Genomic DNA, 21,191 nt, shown 5'->3' with positions numbered 1-21,191 from the left:
ACTCCCCATCGTCTACCTTCCAACATATGGGTCATGGCATTCTCTCTCTCTGTCTCTGTCTCCCTCTCTCTCCCCTCCCCTCTTCTCTCTCTTCCAACCCTTTCCTGTGAATGTCCTCACCAGCTCCTTTCCAGTGCTCATCGTTTCCTTTCATCCTGTATTTAAACTCCTGGATTTGTCTGATCCTTCGTTACCAATGCCTGTAGATGTGATCTATTACAATCAGCAGGTAGGGTTTTTCAAGCAAGACTTCTCTTTGGTGAGGCTGTTGAGATAGTGTTAACTTGAAAGATGTGCTCTGTAGACCCATCCATTTGCTAGTTCTCCTTGATAAAGCTTGCCTTATCTCTGCAACAAAATTTAGCATTCTCTTCTGCCACCGTATTACTTCTTCTTTACTGAAAGAGTTCTTGTGTGTGTCTGTAACCACACTGCTGCCTAGTATGTGGCATAGACAAGCTGCTGGTGACACAGCAAGATGTATTCAATGTAGAAGCTCCCCCCCCCCCCCCTTTTTTTTGGACCATCTGCTGGTGAAATGTTCCTATCACTGCAATCTCTTCCACGTAGAGAAACTGACCCATCACTGATTACTTGTCAGCAGCTGATGTCAACTGATGTCAAACAGGGACATGGCCATTTTTAACATAGCCACAGAAAGTAATGTTTGGTGTTTTGAGAATTACATCTCCCATGTCTGCTAACAGCAAATCCATTTTTAAGCGGGTAAGGAAGACCTTTCCTGACTGTTGTCAACAATGATCACTTCCCTATCGTAAAAGGGAACCTTGAGAAATCCTTGAGCTCAACAGAAATATCTCGTTGGTAGTCACTCCGGTTCTCATTTCTTTTGTTACTTGTGGTAGATTTTACGGCTTTCTAAATCACCCCAGACTCATGCTTTTGCAGCCACATAACTTTATGTCTCTCTATGAACCAGTATGTAAATGCTAAAAGACAGACAAAGGGTACAAAATTCCTGTAGTTTGTACTTCAAGCAGTGTCATGTAGTGATTAGAGAAATGGAATCTGACTCCAGCTTTGCCTTGACTTCACATTATAAGGCAAATGAGTTTAGGTGAATGAATTTGGCTGCATGGAAATGATTATTTAATCATACATAGGAGGAGCAGGGCCCAGTATTCAGGTATGCTTAACAGCTGGAATTCCATTGATAGCCTCGGAATCCACAGTGGTTCAGCCCCAATTGAATCCAAACCATTTTGCATAGATAACAACAAATAATGAATGTTAGAATATAAGTTTGGAAATATCTACCATATACTCTTTTTGCTTGAATTGCTAGGGGGAAAAAAAAAAAAAAAAGAAAAAAAGAAACATTATTTTTCCCATAATAACATAGTGCATTTATATATCCTGAAGAGACAAGTGATGTGTGACAGCAAGAAGTTTGTGTATATAAAGTCATACATATTTTCATATAAGAAAAAAAAAAACCCAATGACTGAAAGAAAAGAGTCAGGCTTGAAAAGTAAATTTATTCGCGGATGAAGAGTGCCACTGCCATAGGACAGGCTTTTATCCACGAGAAGGGCTATTTCTCTGATGTCCACAGCTGGTAGGATCCCATCACAGCATGACTCTTGCTTCTGACTAATGGAACAACAAAATTTGGATATCAGCAAATCCTAGTCCTTCCCAATGTGTACAGTGACTTACAGGGGATTCAAGAAGAAATCTGTTAACAATTAATTGTGCTTAATTTTGTTTCTTTCCATTACTGTTCTCATAAAAGCTTGGGAGGGATAGAACAGGTTTAGAGATTTTAATGGCAATTCTTATCTTTCAGGCATCGAATCTCCAAATCTAAGTTTAGGTAAGTAAAGCAGATTTTTATGTTTTTCTTCATTTCTACATGTTTTTTTTTTCTGTAATTTTTAAAGGATTTATTCCTGTATCTTTGTGTCAGAAATTATTTATCTCCCTTCACATCAACACTCATTTTCTCTGTTTCACACAGAAGTAAAGCACAGGGACTCTTGAGAGCATTTCACTCAGGAGTATATATCTAATTGCTACCTAAAAATTGCTACCTTCTACCTCTTGAGCCATAAAATATAAAAGAAAAAATGTCCGACTAATCATCCTATGTCCACCAGCATCGACCCTGTCATTTCAAGGTTGTTGTTTTCTACACTCTGTTCCAGTCCTCTATTCTGCTTGGTTATAAATCTCCTAATTGATGAGGTTTGCATCAACAAATTATTTGTAGAATGCTTCATCTCACCATATGAGACCTGGAGTTTTTCTGGTGGTACTTGGTTCTCTGCTGACGTACAGCTGACATGAGGCAGTCCCAGGCTAATCATTCATGTGTTCCTATTGGAAGGACTGAATGACTTCATGGTACTTGTTTGTTGTGGTCACATTTCTACCTCTTCAGTAGGAGCCCAGCTGTAACTCAGAATTAGAAGTCAACTTTATACAAAAGTAAATTAACTTTCACGGTAACAAGGACAAGGGAGTAACTGTCCTTCAGCTTACATAGGTAACAAACAGTAATGGAAATTTGGGAATCCATAAGTATGCATATATGTACAGAGTTGCATAAGCAGTCACATTCCTGTTGTCCAGGTATTACTGTATAGTTATAAACATGACAAAACACTTGTATCATCACATGGTCACATACACAACACATTAGTGCACAGTATCTGAGATCAATAGTGCAGAGTGTGTGGGATCACAACACAAATGCCTAATTGTTGTGGTTATTTTTTGGGATGTTGGGAAGACTATTTCTTTTCACAGTCCCCTGCGAAACACACAGGCCTGGCTAAATATTTGGATTACCTAGACTAGATGCTTTTAAAAATTGCATAGCTAAGAACAACTTGGAAGTCATGAAGGTTGCTGCAAAATTCTTGAGCAGTGTGCGACGTTCAGATTGCCTGGCATTAGTTTATCTAGATGCTGAACCCTCAGCTCCAGCACGGTCACAATTTGTCACTGGAAATAATATCAAAGAGAAGATCAGTCTATAGAAGTTCTCTCCTCAATTTCCCTCTTTGTCCTGTGATGTTCTGTATATGTGTATGTCTATAGACAGGCATATACACATGCACACACCACTGTATGTATGTAATACCTATATAAAACTATTAGATTTATTATACAGTGGCAAGTGTTGCCTGGAAACTGGTTGCTATGCAAGTTAAATTCTGAAGAGTAGGAGGTGTGTAATTAGCTTTAAATATCTTCTGTGGTTAGTAATTACCCTCAGAAATCAGTGACACAAGGGAATGTGTTCACGGAAGGCAAACTTTTAAAAGGTCTGTTGATTAGCAAATAGTATCCTTAGTTCCAGGCATGAAGATGTGATGCCAAGGTCCCCTGAATTTTGCTTTTCTGTTCATAGTTAGCCCTCAGATTTCAGCCTAGTCCTGAACTTGGATGAATATTGGAAACCCTCCTGAGGTTCTATATGACCTCATCTCTTTTAGAGTTTTATCCCAAGGTCCATAGTAGACCGTGAACATTTTTTATTAGCTATCCTCATGCTGGCACAGGTCCCATTTCAGGCCACAAGCATTAAATTCAAGAAGAATAATGATTTCTGTGAGAATTGAACTAAAAGACCTCACAGGGTAGTGGTGATGGATGTCTTAATCGGATTAAGACATTGCTTGAAGAGGTTCATTCATCCTTAAATGTTTCATATTGGTTTAGGGCTAACTTTATTCCTATACCTAAAGGAAAAAGGACCAGAACTGTTGACTTGGATAAAAATTAAGGAATATTTCTCTGGATTAACTTTAAAGTTATTCTGTACTAGCCATGGACAAGGAATCTGGACTAGAGTTGAGAGAGAGAGATTTGCAATAACCTAGGAAGTCCCTTCTGAAAAGTACTTTTTCTTTTCTATTTTTTCAAGCCGCTATTGGCGCCGGTGGAATCGATTCTGCAGAAGAAAATGCCGAGCTGCCGTCAAGTCCAATGTTTTCTACTGGTTGGTGATCTTCCTTGTGTTTCTCAACACTCTTACCATTGCCTCTGAACACTACAACCAGCCAGACTGGCTCACTGAGGTCCAAGGTGAGGAGAGGCTGGTGGTTCTACTTATTATCATCAGGGTCAAGAAAGAGGAATGAGGGAGGAGCTGACGCATTAAGATGGCCACATAGTGGAAAGGAGTATTACACAGCTGCAAATATACTCCTCTGCCTGCGCAGAAAACTAAATTCCACAGTGAAAAACCTGCCTACATTAGGAGAGGTTTCTGGGAATGTATAGGTTCCTACTTTGCAACCAAGACAAAGTTTCAATGGGTGCAGGTGAAAGCAGAAGCTTGTACTACATATATACCTGCAGCAGTTGAAATTCCAATTTATGGATGAGGGAGCCATTTGTTTATTTAATATTTATATTATCTCATTTATTTATTGGGAGTCACAGGTCCTCCAAGGGTTCCCCTGAAATAGCAATTTAAGGTAAATTGTAGTTACCGGAGAGATGTGGAAGAAAAAATGATTTGTAAAGTTCTTCTCTGTCTGCGGAACAGCTAAATCCTCACTGGAGGTAGGAGCAGCTGAAAGGCTTAATTAAGCAACAGCAGGTATCACAGCAGCTCTTCTGTTCCCACTCTCATCTGCAGATGACAAATATGAGGGGAGGCTGTGCACAGGAAGGCACATTCCTGCCATGGAGATTGTGTGGTTTTATAATACATCACAGCTGTATATGCAATATATGAGCACTAAAAGCATCTTTGTAAAACATTTCTGAGAATGAGATGGTCACACTGTGAAGGTCATTCTTTGACCCAAGTGTAGTTGAGATTGCTCTTTCAGATTGCTCCCAGAAAGAGATTCTCATAGGCAAGAATCGATGGTTGACTATGACGCTTTTTTGTCTAAGTTTCATTAATGTGTTTCTGTTTCCTTTTCATGAGACACTGCCAATAAGGTGCTGCTAGCTCTTTTCACGGCAGAGATGCTGCTGAAGATGTATAGCCTTGGTCTCCAGGCCTATTTTGTGTCCCTCTTCAACCGTTTTGACTGTTTCATTGTGTGTGGAGGAATCCTGGAAACAATTCTGGTTGAGACAAAGATCATGTCACCACTGGGCATTTCGGTGTTGAGATGTGTTCGACTGCTAAGAATATTTAAAATCACAAGGTACTTTTTTGCTTCTTGGAGGGCATCTTTGGAAGTGAAGGAGGGCTACTTCTGAATGCACAACACATACTAGAAGACACATACCTGTCTTTTCACTTTTTTCTACCATTCAATTGGGTAGTGAGAGTACTGGGTTTATGGTCCCCATCTTCTGAAGACTGGTGTAGGGGGAGGAAGGTTACATGACTGTGATTGGGACAGAATCTGGCAAAGAGGGTTGGGGACACTTTAAAACAAGCAGATTGATTTAACTGAAACTTTTTGGGGATAGAAGAGCTGAACTTAGACTTTAAGGGTTGCCTACCAAAGAAAAAGTGAAAATGAAAGAGCACTAGCCTTGTGGTCATTTATATGACCTTATTGTGATAGAGAGGTGCTTGAAAGACTGTTCTGGGCAAAAACATTTGACTGAGGAGCCCATGCCAGCTTCAGGAGACTCAACAGTGTCCTTAGAGGTAGATATTGTCAACACCAGCAGCTATAGGCAAAAGATTTTGCCAGCCTTTCTACTCCTTCAAAGGAGTAGTGTGTCAGGAGCGGTTCTGAGAAGAAGCCAGACATTTCCAGAGTCCAGTCTGCCCTCCTTTTTCCTTTTCCTTTTCCTTGTATGTATATTCTACACAAGTGTGCCTATTATATGAGCCACTTCCTGCAATCAGGTACCTCCAAGACACTGGCTGGATTTAGCAGGAGTTTTTCAGCTTGTGGGTTGATCATAGAAGAGGTTAGTTTCTGACTTGTCCAAATAGAAGCTCTTGAAACAAACCTACAAAGGTGGTCCCCAGTGCAGCACAAGGCTGGCCTTTTCCCACATGGATGACAGTCAGCATTCTATAAAAAAGCTTAATTAAGATGGTGAAAGAGTGAGTCCTCTGCAGCCTCGGTTATTGGCTCGGTCCCTGGAATTGCTTTAAACTCACCCCCCAGAAGAAATTTCATACAAACGCAGGATAAAAAGCATGAAACATGACAAAAGCACAATGAGAACTAGAAGACTGTCAATATGGCAGAGTTTTGAGGCAGAAAAAAACCCAGCATGGATTCTAGTATCATGTAAGATTTACTCTTAAGGCTCCTGAATTCTTTGCCAAGGTGGATGGTTTTAAAGGTCAGGTGGCAGACCGAAAATCAGCCTGCAATCTAAGAGACAATGGTGAAATCAAGCCTACAATTATCAAAATAAATAAAGATGGTCTAGAGGAGTGATCATTAGGAGAGGGGAAAATGTTCCAGCTAACAAGAGTTTACAGCCAGAAAGACATCTTTGCCCTTTTAGAAATATTGAAGTGTTCTGGTGTTGTGATTGTGGGTTTTGGATCTCTGGGTCCAAAATTTATCACTGAGTTCCAGGCTTGGTTCCTGGGGAAACCAGTAGCTGTTCCAGGTATTAAGTGATCCAGGGGTTCACATCAGGAGTTCACACCAACAGCTCTAAAAACATAACAATTAGCATCTTGAGGAGATAGTTGGTTTTTCAGCACTTTTCTCCAATTCCACACAAAGTATATAATCTAGTTAGGAGAATTCTCTATTTAAAAGGCAAGATCATAGAATCATAGATGATATCACTCATACTTTAGGAAGGTTTAAATATTGGTATATTCAAATATTACAAAAGCTTCTGACAGTGATTTAGCACAGGAACCAACCAGCCATAGGACTAGTTACATTTATCTTCATCCTGCAGTGGAGCTAAAATACAGTTCTGCATGGCAGTAAATGTTATCTGAAGTGCATGTCGAGTAATTTGTACAGAGGTCTATGTGTAAAGCACAGTAAGAGCACTCAGGAATAATGAATAATGTATTAATCGTTTTTTGCCTCCTTTCCTGTTCCTAAAATATTGGCAAGTAGGTTGCAGTAGTCTCAGATTTATCTGTGTTTTTTAATTTTCATCATGATTTTTCCCCTCCGTGGGTGAAGTTCAGCCTCATGAGGAAGGCCCTACTGCAAGTCTGCAAGCAGTACCCTAGACCCACTCATGTCTGACTGCAGGAGAGAATATTCTAACATTAAAGCTTAGCTTTTATTTCTGAGGTTCTCAGAAATACACTTTCTGGGAATACACATACAGAAGTGTCTTTTTGTACACATACGAAAGTGTGAAAATGCACTTTTTTCATTATTCGTTCAGCTCTAAACACAGTGTTAATTTAATAACACTGACATTATCAGTGGTGGTAGTCTATGTCATCTTAGTGCAGTGATAGTACAGAAAGATACAGTCCTGGAAAGGTGAGAGGGGTAGGGCACATGACAGTGTGATGGTTTATGTCAAATATATATTCACAAGTAGTCACATGCTGACATACAGTGGAGATGGAAATGGCACAAAGCAGGCAAATTTCGGAGTGTATAGCAATATGTAGTCTAGTGTTCATGTATTTGTGTAGATTTTCCACGGTGAGCATCAAACACAAATTATGAATGCGTTATGGAGATGCACCTCTAGGAGAAGCATGAATACAGCAAATAAAGCAAATAAAGAGGCATATAAAGATACTACTGGATGAACAACACATTTTAGAAAACCAGTCAGAATTTCAAGAATATTTCTTTCAATATTATAAGTGCTATTCAGAATTACTTCATCCTGTGCATTAGACAAGCATTCAGAATAATCTGTTTATTTTATTGTCCCTAGTTTTTGCAGTGCTGTCCAGAAAATCTACCTTTGTTAAGAGAAGATGAATGTTTGTCTCTTTATATGCAGTTCTTCAATGCATTATAAGTCCCTCTATTCATTCCGTTACACCCTGAAGATAAATCAATTTATTCACAAGAGTAAACTGAAATTAAATATTTTAAACCCAAATGCTCCACTAAATATTTGTGGATATCTCTGCTCTCTTAGGGGAAGAGTGACAGGACCCCCTTTCCTGTACTTACTTGTGGAGTGGTGTTATATTGGACAAGCAGTGTGGGAAGCTTTACTACAAGGAGCTTGCTAGCTTTGCCAGCTATTGCTACTGTTTTAAGCTCTGCCTCTGTGATTGCCAGTACCATAAAAACAGAGTGGAAGGCAATAAAGAGGAGAGAGAAGAGAATAAAGAAACACATTAGGTTCTAATCCAGCTCTATATCTTATTGCTCTCTTTTGAAAAAAGGAACATATTCATGGCTTAGTAGGGTTGTACAGGTACTTATTCGTTGGCATCTTCAAGGGCTTGAGCTGCTCAAGTGGGAGATGTCAAGAAACACATAAATTTCCCTAGAAGTCTGAGGAAGCAGCAGTTCTTTCCTATCTCCGGTTTTATGCTGATGGGTCCAAAATCTCTGATTTTGTAGAACAGTGCCTCACCTCCCACAGCTTCATAGTGTATTAACAAAAGAGCGTGGGGTGGGGAGGGGCTTTTTCTTTATCCGGGATCCCTTCGTTCCTGATGTAGAAGAAGCCTGTGTTTCATTGAGTCACCCCATATCTCTCTTTGCAACTGGTTCTCCAGTCAGCTAGAGCAACATATGGTAGCTACATAAGACACTAAGATAAGACCTCCATTAGTTCCACTTTTTAGTCAAGTCAGGCCCTGCTTCCTTTAATATATTTTTATCTCCTTTTTTGGAGGGCGGGAAGAGTGTTGGTTTGTTGGCTTTTCTAATGGTGATGTATTTCTAATTAGCACACAGAACACAGGTGAAATAGCAGGATTCTTATCACTAGATCATCTCAGTTAATTGCTTTAAAGTTTGATTGTTGCATAAGAAACTGAATCTGAAGCAAGAGAGTCTCAGACACTTACAAGAAGTGAAGATGTCATGAAAGTCTGTGCAGACATGTTTTGAGATAGTAAAGCATCTAAGCATCAGGTGAGTCACTGGGAGTATTCACATTTGCAGTGACATTATTCTGTGCTCTTAAGGGCATTGCTAGACAGAGCCCTAGAAAATGTGTGTCCTGGCAGACATTGGAAGACTTAGAGAGATATTCAGTGCCCTCTCAGTTCCTGGTATAAGACTGCTAAAGCCAGGGAGGTTCCATCAGGAATAAATTTGTCCCCTTTCCTGTAGTCCCCCGTGCTTCCTCCCAAAGTGTAAATGCAAATGCAGAAAGCTGTTAATTGCCCATTGAAATGCAGACATTTGGTAGCACTGAGCCTGCAGCTTCCATGCCTTTACCTTTACTCTGTAGTTTTATATTGCTCATCTCTTTAATTGCAGTTAAAGTTTAAAGCATTTTAGTTTTCTGTGAAGTGCTGAAACTAGGCTGGAGGGAAGACATCACAGTTCTCTTTGAAGCTCAGCCTCTGGAGATGAACGAGTTGCTGAACTTCTGAGGCCCTGGCAGAGTGCCTCTGCAGATCAGATTGCTAACCTGTACAAAGTGGTTGGGCTGTTCTAACATTCCTGTCTCCCATGGGAGAAGGAAAGCCTTCTTTTTACCTTGACTTTTAGGGAATATCAATTTAGCTAGAATTTTAAGAGCATTTGTCAATTTAATTAGGATTTTAAAAGCATTTGTTTCTAATTTCTACACTGCCTGCAGAACGGAGAGATTTGTATGTTGAAGGATCTGACTTCCACAGAGGAGTGAGACACTAGACATGTCTACCGTTCTTCTCACATGGAACTTCTATCTCTGTAGAAAACATGGCTGGAAATTGAGAATCCCTTAAGGAAAGAAACATCTACAGGGCTGTTACAGGCTTTGGAAGAAGGGAGCAGAGAAGATTGTCTGGGAGGGAGGTACAAAGCATGGTGGTAGGTTGGTCGAGATGGTGCTAAAAGGAAGAAACAGAAATCACTACTGCCTTGCTGACCTGCGCAAGCTGTCCAAGTTTGCCAGTAAAGTGCATTCAGAGTGAGGTGATTGGAGAATGACAGCTCAGAAATGCATAAAAGAAAAGTAGTTATGACAGACTAAGCTGCAAGAAAGGAGCCTCTGGCAGAGGCCAGATCAAAATGAAAGTTGCTTCATGGTGATGTGGTGGATTCTTCAGACAAGTGCTGCTTTTTCCAAGGCACAGCTATTCTGCAAGCTGGCAAAGCAAGCAGACTCTCCTGCTGGAGCAGAGCATGCTACTGGCATCTCTTTGACTCCTGGACAGAACTACAGGGACAAGAAGATCCTTTCTGTGTATCATGCATCAACTTGATCCAGGCACTGACCACAGTGTGGTAGAGTGGAATTAGCTACCATCTCTCCTAAACAGTAATTATTCTAAAAGTGTAAGCCACAATTTTCTGTCATTTTGTGTGAGGTCACAAGTCCTTCTCAGTTCATATCCAAGAAGTTGATGTCAGTCCCAAACAATAGAAGGAATGTCTGTTGGTTTTGGTCATTGTGATCAGTGGGTGCCTTGGTGCCCTGGGGCTTCTGGAAATGTCTTGGGCAACTGTCTATGAACTCATTGCCATGCCCTGTTCCATAGCCTGCCTAGGAAGTGTTGTAGGTTTGATACCCAAGAGGCAGTGATGCTTTGCTCTTCCAAGATTGAAGGGAGCTCAGGACCTTATGGATGTAGATCTGGAGCCTTTCTTTTAGGGTCCATGTAAAACAAGCACTAGAGAGGCAGAACGACCTTTAATATCTCCCTCATGTTCTTAGCTGCAGGAAACTTAGCAGCCTCTATCCATGAGTGAGCACAAGTGCATATACACGCACGCTAGCTTTTGGACAAGTCTGCATTTGCATCCAGAATGTTTCCCCATCTGTTCCTGTTAGTTATTATGGGCCATTCTCTAGAGTGAGGTATTCTGGCTGCCATAACATCTGTGAGTGTTGTAATGAGGTTGGTGAGAATGTAACTCACTGAAGCAGCAAGAACTAATCACCGTATATTGATAGAAGATTTGCAGAGCCTTAGATGGAGAGTGCTGCAATAATCTTCTGGGTGTGTGTATGTGGTGAGGGGTGGAGGGAACTCTGTATGTACATGTGTGGTAGTAAAATTACTCATTAGCTGCAGTAGGTCTCATTATCTTAGGGAAGCACATCAATGATTCACTGCCTAACAGGGTGTTTGGAAATGCCTGCTTCTGTGCAGAAGGCAGTCTGAACCAATATCCTCTGCAGTCCATGAGCACCTGTTTTGGAGTGAAGAAATTCTAACTGCTTCTCTTTTCTCTCCCAGATATTGGAATTCACTGAGTAACCTCGTGGCTTCCCTCCTGAACTCAGTCCGCTCCATTGCATCCCTGTTGCTGCTTCTCTTCCTCTTCATTATCATCTTCTCCCTCCTGGGAATGCAACTCTTTGGGGGCAAGTTTAACTTTGATGAGATGCAGACCAGAAGGAGTACATTTGACAACTTCCCCCAGTCCCTCCTCACAGTGTTTCAGGTAAGGGCAAGAGCAGTCCTGCTGGGGCCAAAGCATTGTGCTTGCACTGGGGGAGAGGGAGAAAGCAGGTCTTGCACCCTTGCTCTGCAGGCTCCTTTGGCCTGAGACTGGAAATTAGGCTAACAACATTAATAGACAGGCAGCATGCTGTGCTGTCAGAGCAGGGGTTCCCCTTCCCAACATTGGAAACCAAACCTGCAGTCGTCGTATGCAGCGAGGCCTCCAGTGCTCAACGGGAAGGATGACAGAATGACCACTGCCACGTTCCAGGGCAGCACCTGCCTGTCGTCGCCTAACCCCGCTCTGCTCTCCATTCACACAGTACTGGGGAGCAGACGTGTGTCCCCAGCACCAGGAGACAGATCATAGGCTCTTTAAGCTGACTGCTGGTTTCAGCTAAGAGCATCAGGACCATGACTGCACCTGCACAGTGAGGAGAAGTAGCAGGGAAGGCTGCACTCAGTGCTGTCCTCAGTGCCGTGCCTTGCTCAGCCTGTCTGAAACAGCCGACACGTAGGAGAGATGCCTGGGAGAGCTGGGGAGACCTGAACAGAGTTCTCTTGCAGAGCTTTTTGGTTTCAAGCATCAGTTCTCAAGGAGAGCTGTCCAGTTCTTACAGCACAAACGCACTTTGCAGTCTCCACTTTTGCTTAATTTTCTACAGGGGCGCATCCAGAGTGCCCCAACAGCTGGCGGGAGGGGGGATCTGTAGGACAGTAAGATAACTTTGTGTTAATAGGTCGTTCAAATTCTGTGTGTGGTCTAACACTGTATCCCTATTGGTGGGAATGTGTCATTTAGATCCTGACTGGGGAGGACTGGAATTCGGTGATGTATGATGGGATCATGGCTTATGGCGGCCCCTCTTTTCCAGGAATGTTGGTCTGTATTTACTTCATCATCCTCTTCATCTGTGGAAATTGTATCCTTTGATGTTATCTTTCTCCAATTCAGGCTGAATTTTCAAACCATCCTTTAGTAGTTTGTCATGTCAGTAAATAATGAATTTCATGCCTTACATCTTTACCTTTTCCTGAGGACTGAATTTTGGCTTTGCACTGCCAAAAGTTAAACAAGTTTGTTTAATTTTAGCTAGTGCTAAGACTTCAAGCACATAAACAGTTGTAAGAGCCAGCTACATGCCAGTTCCACATGCCAGCTTTTATTTAGTAACTTTACATGTTTAGTGGTTTTATTTTTTATTCCCCTTAATTCCCCCCATGAGTTTTTCTCCTCTGCCTTCTCCCAAGACTAATCTCTATGTCTACCTACTGTACTTACTGTGTATTTTTGCTTTAATTGCCTTTTCAGTAATATATTCCATGTGCTTTCATCCAAACCTTATGTGGAACAAAAATATAATCACAATATGCTATATACAAATGCTATAATAGGAGTAACATATGTTTGACATAATTGATCTATGCGAGATCATATATTAACTCATGTATAAACTAAGAGGATCCATGTTCCATTTCACTTTTTGCAATCCTTGTGTGCAAAGAGAAAGTTGCATGCTCTGTTGTGCACTAACCTGAGCTGGTGTTAAGTTAACTTGACCTCTCTGGCTTCAAGGTGAAGTGACAACGTTGTGTGTATCCCAGGAGGTACAAAGCACATTGCATGATTTGGCCTTGGGGGTCTTTTCATAAGAATTTGTGTGCAACATACGACTATAGTTCTCTTCTATATCTCAGTTTGCTCCAGATTTGTTCATGTGTAGTTTCTTCTTCCCTAATAAATAGCCCTCCTGAGTCAGAGGTGACATTTCTTGTATACTGATTCTTCTATAAAGCCAGCTCTTTTGGCCTTTCCTCATAATTCAGATCTCTCAAACCCTGTTATTTGACATTTCAGTTGACCTGCATGCCCTCTCTTCAAAGTGAGATGGTGCAATTCCATTTATCTGAAGGTCAAGTGAGACAGTCTGCCTGACAGCTTAGAAAAAAAAGGAACAATTTGGATCTCCTTGTAAAGTGCACAGGAAAATGCGAGCCAGTTTCACATGCTGGCTAGCTCTGAAGCCGTTAGACCTTGGAGCCCAAGGAGCGGGTTGATTGTGCTTCAAGACTAACTCTTTAACTGGAGTTTATTATTGTAACAAAGTTATTAGGGTATAATAAGACCCACTCAATAAATTTGGAGAAGAAGCTGATGTTCAGATTTGTAACACAAAAACTGAACATTGATTGGCAAAACAAGAAAGAAGCTGTGGTTTCTTGCTCTTCAGCTGCCCATGCAAGCCTGGTTGATCATGTATCTTCCATGCATGCTGTCTGTTAGGAGACAGTAGGGGTAGGCTTACATGCTTGTCCATTCAGTGCTTCAAATCCTGAAGGAATGCTTACTGTCCATTAGATCCACTCATGTCTGTGGGAGGGCCTATAATGAGGCTGTACAACTTGAGTGCATAAGCTAAAGCCAGGAAGCCTAGGTAGCTAGCATTATAAAGCTCTTGAATATATATTTAGGTGCTTTAATAAAAAAGACCTGAGCTGTCAAAGATGCAGAACATTGACAGTTCCCCTTATCTTCAGTGGGATCTGCTGCACTAAGTGAAACTCTTTTGAGAAACCGCAAACTAAAGTGTAAGTGTTCAAGTCTGGACTTGGATATAGCATTCTGGAAACCCTATACAGTGTGTTAGCCATTTGGATGCAAGGTATAGGTTTGTGCATACTGGATATGCACATCTTGAACATTTGTGTGAACTGGAAGTTTGGAAATTCCAGGGGATGTGATGACAGCTTGCAAAAAATTTCAATCAAGACACCCTTGGAACAATGTTCTGCAGTTTTCAAAGCCTGTTTTCTTTAAGTAGAACACAGATATCCTGCTGAATGTATTTTTGGCCATTGCTGTGGACAACCTTGCTGATGCTGAGAGTTTAACATCTGCACAGAAAGAGGAGGAAGAGGAGAAAGAAAGGAAAAAACTAGCTAGGTAAACCCATATGTATGCACATATCTACATTCATATTCATGCATTTGTGTACGTGTGTTATACACACACATTCTGCACACATATATATGTGTGGCTATGCATGTGTGTTAAGTATAGCTTCTCTGGGAGGATATATATAAAAATACATATATGTGCCATATATAAATAATTATTTACATGTAATATTTTAAGTAAAATAATTGAAACTAAAGGACAAAGGTCTTCAGAGTTGGGAGTCCCCACAGTTGTGATGATGTGCACAGAAGAAAGGAACTCGGGGTGACAAATGAGTTCTCAGGGTGTCTGTGGAGAAAAAGCATGAAACAGTGTCAGTATCGTAATGCCATTTCAGTCTCCCTATTGCCTTCTGATTGCTCTGCACCACGAGGCATGTTCTCAGATTGACAGTCCCATGACACAAGATTCAGCTTTTTTTTTTTTCTCTTTGATGCCACATGCTGTTCTCCTCCTTTCTGGTCTCTTGGTGTTTCTGCAGGCATGAGCTGGGTGTAGAGCTTCTTTCCTTCCCAGCTGCCAACAGTGGGAAAGCCTCTCCCTGCTCCCCAGCTCCTTAGTTCTATTCACTCCCTTCCAGGCAGTTTGAGGGAGATTGTTCTGCTTTGTCCTGCACCCCAGTCAGCAGGGTGACTCCCATGACTCTGGGAGTGAGTCAAGGGGCAAACTGTGACCCCAGAAAAGTTGGTGGACAACCTAATGGAAGATCACAATCTCTGGGTTGAAGACAGTTCATGCTTTTGTCACTGGGTAGAACTGTGTGAATGAAGGCAAGATCTCTGGTCGCCAGTTTAGAATATGCACGTGCACAAACACACAGGCACATACTGTCTGCCACCCACATGCACACACAAAGAAATACATGCCAGGGAGAAAGCTACAGAATAAAAAGAGGCTGCAGAGAATTAGATCAGGTTCTTTGCAGATGATTAAAAGGTGGAAGCACTGGTATGTAGGCTAGGCTCCGGTCAGACATGCCAGCCAGCTGAGTGGTTCAAAATGTGTGCTATAGTACCTGAAGTTTCTAAAAGGGAAACAGCTTTTCACCTTTGTAATTGCTTGCTTTTTATCTTGTTAAATTGTTAGGACTGCTAGTCCTGAAAAGAAACAGGAGATAGAAAAAGCAGCTGTGGAGGAGGAGACAAAGGAGGAGAAAATAGAGCTGAAATCGATCACTGCTGATGGAGAGTCCCCGCCTGCTACCAAGGTCTGCTGCCAGCCACTGTCTGGGCAGCGATGGCAAGAACAGCTTGGGTTTGTGGGGGAATGAAAACCCTCTTTCTTGTCTGATAAAGGCTTTGCCACTTCTTCTTCCATTTCTGTCAGATCAACGTAGATGATTATCAGCCCAATGAAAATGAAGAAAAGAGCCCATATCCCACGACAGAAGCACCAGGTATTTTTCTGTTTCTTCTTATCCCAGTTTCAGGAAAGAGAAGCTCCAGTTCCTAATGAACACAGAGGCAGATTGCTCTGTCTGGCACAGTCCAAAGGCAGCAGGGGTGCTGAGCTTTTATTGCCTTCATGATGGGACAAAGTAATGTGCTTGTCTGTGTTTGCACTTCATCCATTTCAGTCCTTAAACTGATTAACAGCATTTTTTTGCTCTATAAAGCCCACATTATATGATTTATATATATTTTCAATCTTTTCAGTACTTTTTCAGTATTCGGTGTTCAGCAAAAACTCTTAACAAATACTTAGGAAAGCCAAAGTACTGACTGCCTTGTTTTGCACGAGTTTTCTTTTTCTCAAATTATCAATTTATGGATGTGACATTAATATGATACAAAAGGCACAAGCTCCTAGCTTAGAGTAGGAAAAAAAGAAGCCAGAGCAGGAGTTAGACTAGTTTTCAAATCAGTTGGACCTAAGTATCTTCCTCCCAAGATCTTGCAAAGCCAGTTGAAGCAATCTCTTCTAGCAGTTTTGCTTTGAGAAGTTCTGAAGACTGGATCATTTAAAGAGGGGTGGAGCAGAGAAGTTATAAGCTAGTCAGCGAAACTTCCATTCTTGGAAAAGTGCTGGAACAAACGCTTAAACAAACTATATGACTGCAAGATAAGGAAATGACTAGCAGCCAACATGGATTTGCCAAGAACAAATCATGTCAAAGCTCTCTAATTTTCTTCTAAAAGGGTCCAGTGGGATTTGTAGACAGAGAAGGAAAAGTAAATGTCATACGTTTCAACTTTGCTAATGCTTGTGAGACTGTTTCTTACAACATTCTCATAAGCCAGCTAGAAAAACATGTTCTAGATGACTGGGAGAGAAATCAGTTAGACCGTTTATACGCAGAGTAGTTGCTCAAGTGAGGTTCTACAATGCAAAGACCCATCCTGGGTTCAGTGTTAATGGCCTGAGTGATGGAGTAGGAAGTCTGCTTGCTATATTTGTAGATGGCATGTAGCTAGAAGGGGCTGGGAGCATGTTCAGAGGGCAGCATTAGAATTCAAGGAGATCTTGAGTAAATGCAGAAGTGGTTTAAGAGAGGTTGGAAGTATGAGCCTCTCCTGAGAGGCAGGAAGAAACAATTTACAAATAAAGGGTTTTAGGTAGCAGCTAGTTAGTAGACAGACCTAAGAAAAGAATCTTGTTATGGATTACAGACTCGACAAGCCAAAAACATGGTGCCATTTTGCAAAAGGTGAACAAGTCGTAAATTTATGAACAGGAAAAACTTGAACTCTGAATCAGCTTATGGTTTACTTCTAACAGGCCAGTGAAAGCTACCCAGGGCATAGTGGTTCTTTTATTCTGATCACCATTAAGAAAATCACAGCTGGACTACTCAGCTAGAGTGTCTCATTTGAGGAACTGCACTTAGGAGAAGCTGAGTTCAAACAGAAGGAGTCTAGAGGAGAGTCATGAACATAATGCAGGTGGAAGGCAGGAACGATGATTGAAAGAACTGGTTTTGTTTGAGATAGGGGAGACCAAAGAGAGAGCTTTTCAAATGCATAGGAGTCTGTTACAGATAGAGGGAGAATTATATTTTTTTCTGTTTTACAAATTAGAGACATAACACACTAGATCACACTAGGGGAGAATTTTCTAATGGTAAGGCCAGAATAGATTGTGAAGATAGTTGTAGAAGCACAGCATCACTTAACTGTTGTCAAGACTAGGTGAGAAAAATATCTGCCAGAAAACCTTTAGCTATAATAATTTGGTGAGCCTGGCTTGGCAAAAGTGTGAACTAGAGGGCCTTCCTTGACCCTTTCTTGCTCTCTTTTTCTGTGCTTCTGTGATTATGCAACAGTCCGTAGTAGGTAATAAATCAGATACTCTTTGATTCTGTGGTTCCTAATAAATATCCTTAAATAGTTGATCTGGTAGGGTTAAAAAAAAAACAATAAATAATTCATTTTTAGATAATTTAGGTGTTTCAGACAGGGAGAAAGGAAAACTGTTCGTTGCAGTTGATTATTCAGTACAACCTCCCCTACACTTGTGTTCATCAATATGCTGTGGTTACAGTACAATGCAGCACTGTTTTATCTTGGCTGGGGGAGAGTACTCTCCCTTTAATCTTCTAAGCATCCCTGCAGGCACAGGCCAGTTAGTGGATGCTTATTGTCAGTTGCTAAAGGGTTTGGGGGAGTCCTTGGTAACTTGCACATATTAAAACAATCTGAGGCAGTTTTGGTCCTGGTTCTTGACTGGTTTTGATTTGCAGATCCCCTACTTTTTTTTTTTCAAGTGAAGGTTTTCCTGTTTTTCCTTCACTTTTCTTCTTTTCAAACCATCTGAAAGTGTTAGCTATTTGCTGAAAATGAGAGCCAGAAGCTCATGCCCTTAACTTTTTTCAGAGCTTATGGAATTTACCATCACATTCAGATAGTGTAAACTTTTATAAAACCCTTACTAGATTAGATATACCATAATAATCCCTTCCATTCTGCTGTATAAAGTTCTGAAACACAAAGGCCTTCTCTGAGCTTACGTGACATGTAGGCTCCGTCAAGGATAGTCAGTTCTGGAGAACAAGGCTCCAAGGCTTCCTCTGGCATTACCAAGCAACAATTTCCTAGGCCCAGTGTGTACCTCTGCCCTTTATCAACTTTCTTGTGTCCATCTGACCACTCCAGAGTGCTTTTGCTTATCGCTCATCAGTCTAGCTGTGCTGCAGGAGATGCCATGTAACTACATTCTGTCCACTTGGGGCAGCACCTTTTCTTGCTCACCTCTTTCATGTTGATGCCTTTAAGCAGTGCTTAGAGTGCAGCATCCTATTACTGCTCAAATGCAGTTAGCTGGTTCTGCCAAATTTCATTTTATGGTTTAAGGTCTTAAATGCCGGTCACTTGGCTGTGTGTCATTGCATCCTCTGAAAAACTTCCACACTAACACAGTGTTCTAAAACAATTAGAAATGGTCACTTCATCCATTTTTTTTCATTTATTCTTCAAACTTACTTCACTCAATCTCCTATTAGTTTCCATTTCCTCTGCCAGAGTTTTCTCCGCAGTCTCTTCGGACTGTATTTGACAGTACTGCTGTTATCCCCCAGAACCATCCACATACTTTCAGCTCATCAGTTTCTCTATCCCTTTTGTTGGAAGGCGAGACTAGTTCTACCAGAGATTTGTGTATACAAGATGGTTTATTATGATGATATGTTTATTATAGGAAGACAGGGAGCAAGTCTTGCAGTCTCGGACAGAAACAGGCCAAGAATCCAGCATGTCAGATGAAGCTTAAAACTTGAGATGATTCATGGGAGCTTGAAGCAAAGTAATGCCCTTACACAGGAGTTCTGGTCTTTGTATAAAAAGAGAAAAATACTCCTCATCAAATTTCTAACTGATGTTACACTGTAGCCTCATGTGTATGCCTATAAGTTTACAGCCAAAGGACACCAGCCTTCTAATGAGACAAAATTCAAAGTGACAGTCCTGGATTTGAACTTCCTCAAACTTCAAGAGAGGTAAAATCTAGATCTGAACTTGGCAGATCTTGGCAATTCTAGATCTGAGCTTTTCTTTATGATTCTGGGGTAGTCTTCACTAAAAGAATCACTTTGTAAACACAGATATACCTTAGGTGTAAAATATATTCAGAGAGCAGGTGTTGGATTGCAGCAGATGTGCCACCCAGCCCATTTGTGAGTACAACATTGACCTGTGCTTGCATGCATACTGGCAGCTGTGCAAGATATTGTTACTTTATACTGGCACATTTCTTAGGTAGTGGCTTGAGCTAAAGCTATAATCATTTGTTACCCTTAGAGTATTTGTCCCTTAGCTTGTCTTGTCTTTTGGATCCTAAACACTGCTGTAAATGAGAAGATATTTAGAACATCGTTTTTTCTCCATGACTGGGAGTCTGAAGATGTTTTCCAGTCTGAAGCCATATGGTGGCCAAATTTGTTAATATATTTTTTGCTCCATGGCAAACAGAAGAGGAAAAAGAGGAACAATTAACTTTATGGTCTTCCAGGAGCTGATGCTTCTACTAAGAGTCCATTTTTCTGAGGCATTGTTCCATGCTCATTTGAAAGTGTTTTTTTTTTCAGCATTCCTCTGAGTAAAATAAAGAATGATCCAGTGGTAAAGGCACAGAACTGGAACTCAATGCTGGTCTTTTAAGTGAAGGCTTTCAGCTATCCTAAGTGATCAGGGATATTAGTATTTTGTATCATTAAAGAAGAAAAAAAAAAAGTACTTGTCTGCTTTACCTGGCTGGTAAAAGCCAGCCTACTTTGAAATGTGTAACTATAAAATATAAGTTCAAAATATTGTAATTAATATTATTCTAAGCATTAATATTAACACCAATTTTACAAGTACTGTATGCAAAAGTGCTTCTGAAAGAATGCTTCTTAAACCAATAAAGCCTGAAGAAAGACTATTATAAAGTATTTTAGAAAAGAAAATAGAACTGTTAAAAAACAGACCTGCTTAAAAAGTACAACCTCATTGCACTGGCTCACACTTTCATCCGAAAATCTATCATCAAGTAAATTTGAGCTGAATTCACGCTACTGGAAGTGTACAGAGAGAAGCCTATTTGCATGCAATAAGAGCATCATTGAAAAGGCTACTTTCCTGCTCTCTGTAATATCTAGATTAGGGTCTATGCTGATTCATCTATTCTTTCTAATGTGTCCCATTACCAGGCCAAGCACAACATCTGACTTGAGTTTATCTGAGTTTAGATAAATCTTCAACAAAAATTTTCTCATTTACTTGAGCTGAAAGATTCGTGAGTTGTATCTAATTTGTCAGGCTGCCTTCTTAAAATATTTTTTGTCTTGCAAATTAGTCGAGAGGATTGTGAACCTTAAAATAGCAAGATCCTATCATATCATTTACAAAGCAGCATCTCACTTCAGCAGGTGGAAATCTACAAAAGTGGAAGGTACATTCGTATTCTTCTTAGTCCTTATCTCTGTTTCCTTCCTTGAGGGTAGTCACTGATATGCACAATGCCTGGAGTCCTGCTTCATGGACATCAGATTCAAAAGTCTAAACTTTGTTGCCTGCTCTTTCATTCTTCTCTTCTCTGAATTCTGAAAAGTGATCATTTTAAGACTGCTTTTATTTTACTCTAGGAAGCAGAAAACCTAGCAGAGACATAATAACATACCTCACATATATAAAAGGCTGTTGAAAGGAGCCATGGAAAATAAGACAATAGTTAACAGATTTAGACTGCAGCAAGGATAGTCATTAGAAGAAGCTTTTTTTAGAAGAAGCTTTTTTTTTTTTTTGTTTGTTTTGTTTTGAAGAAACATTCAACCATCTGAAGAGTCCATTATGAGGAAGTTGTGAGCTAACCGGCATGATGGTTTTGCAGATAGACAGAAAGACT

General features: G+C 40.7%; 1 protein-coding gene across 1 annotated transcript in view; it reads left to right on the top strand.

The window, feature by feature from the left end:
• Positions 1-16,678, top strand: part of LOC112958329 (voltage-dependent L-type calcium channel subunit alpha-1C-like) — a 54,797-nt gene extending 38,119 nt beyond the window's left edge. Inside the window, exons 4-11 of the mRNA XM_026052150.1 lie at positions 1,811-1,837; positions 3,896-4,056; positions 4,913-5,138; positions 11,210-11,417; positions 12,219-12,339; positions 14,246-14,360; positions 15,671-15,771; positions 16,533-16,678. Coding sequence (XP_025907935.1) covers positions 1,811-1,837; positions 3,896-4,056; positions 4,913-5,138; positions 11,210-11,417; positions 12,219-12,339; positions 14,246-14,360; positions 15,671-15,771; positions 16,533-16,678 — 1,105 coding nt within the window. The remainder of the gene's footprint in view (positions 1-1,810; positions 1,838-3,895; positions 4,057-4,912; positions 5,139-11,209; positions 11,418-12,218; positions 12,340-14,245; positions 14,361-15,670; positions 15,772-16,532) is intronic.
• The last annotated feature ends 4,513 nt before the right edge of the window (positions 16,679-21,191 follow it).

The sequence above is a fragment of the Nothoprocta perdicaria genome, unplaced genomic scaffold (genome assembly GCF_003342845.1).
Source record: "Nothoprocta perdicaria isolate Ctin4 unplaced genomic scaffold, notPer1 scaffold_84, whole genome shotgun sequence".
NCBI classification, from domain to species: Eukaryota; Metazoa; Chordata; class Aves; order Tinamiformes; family Tinamidae; genus Nothoprocta; species Nothoprocta perdicaria.
This window is presented reverse-complemented; position numbering and strand designations above follow the sequence as displayed.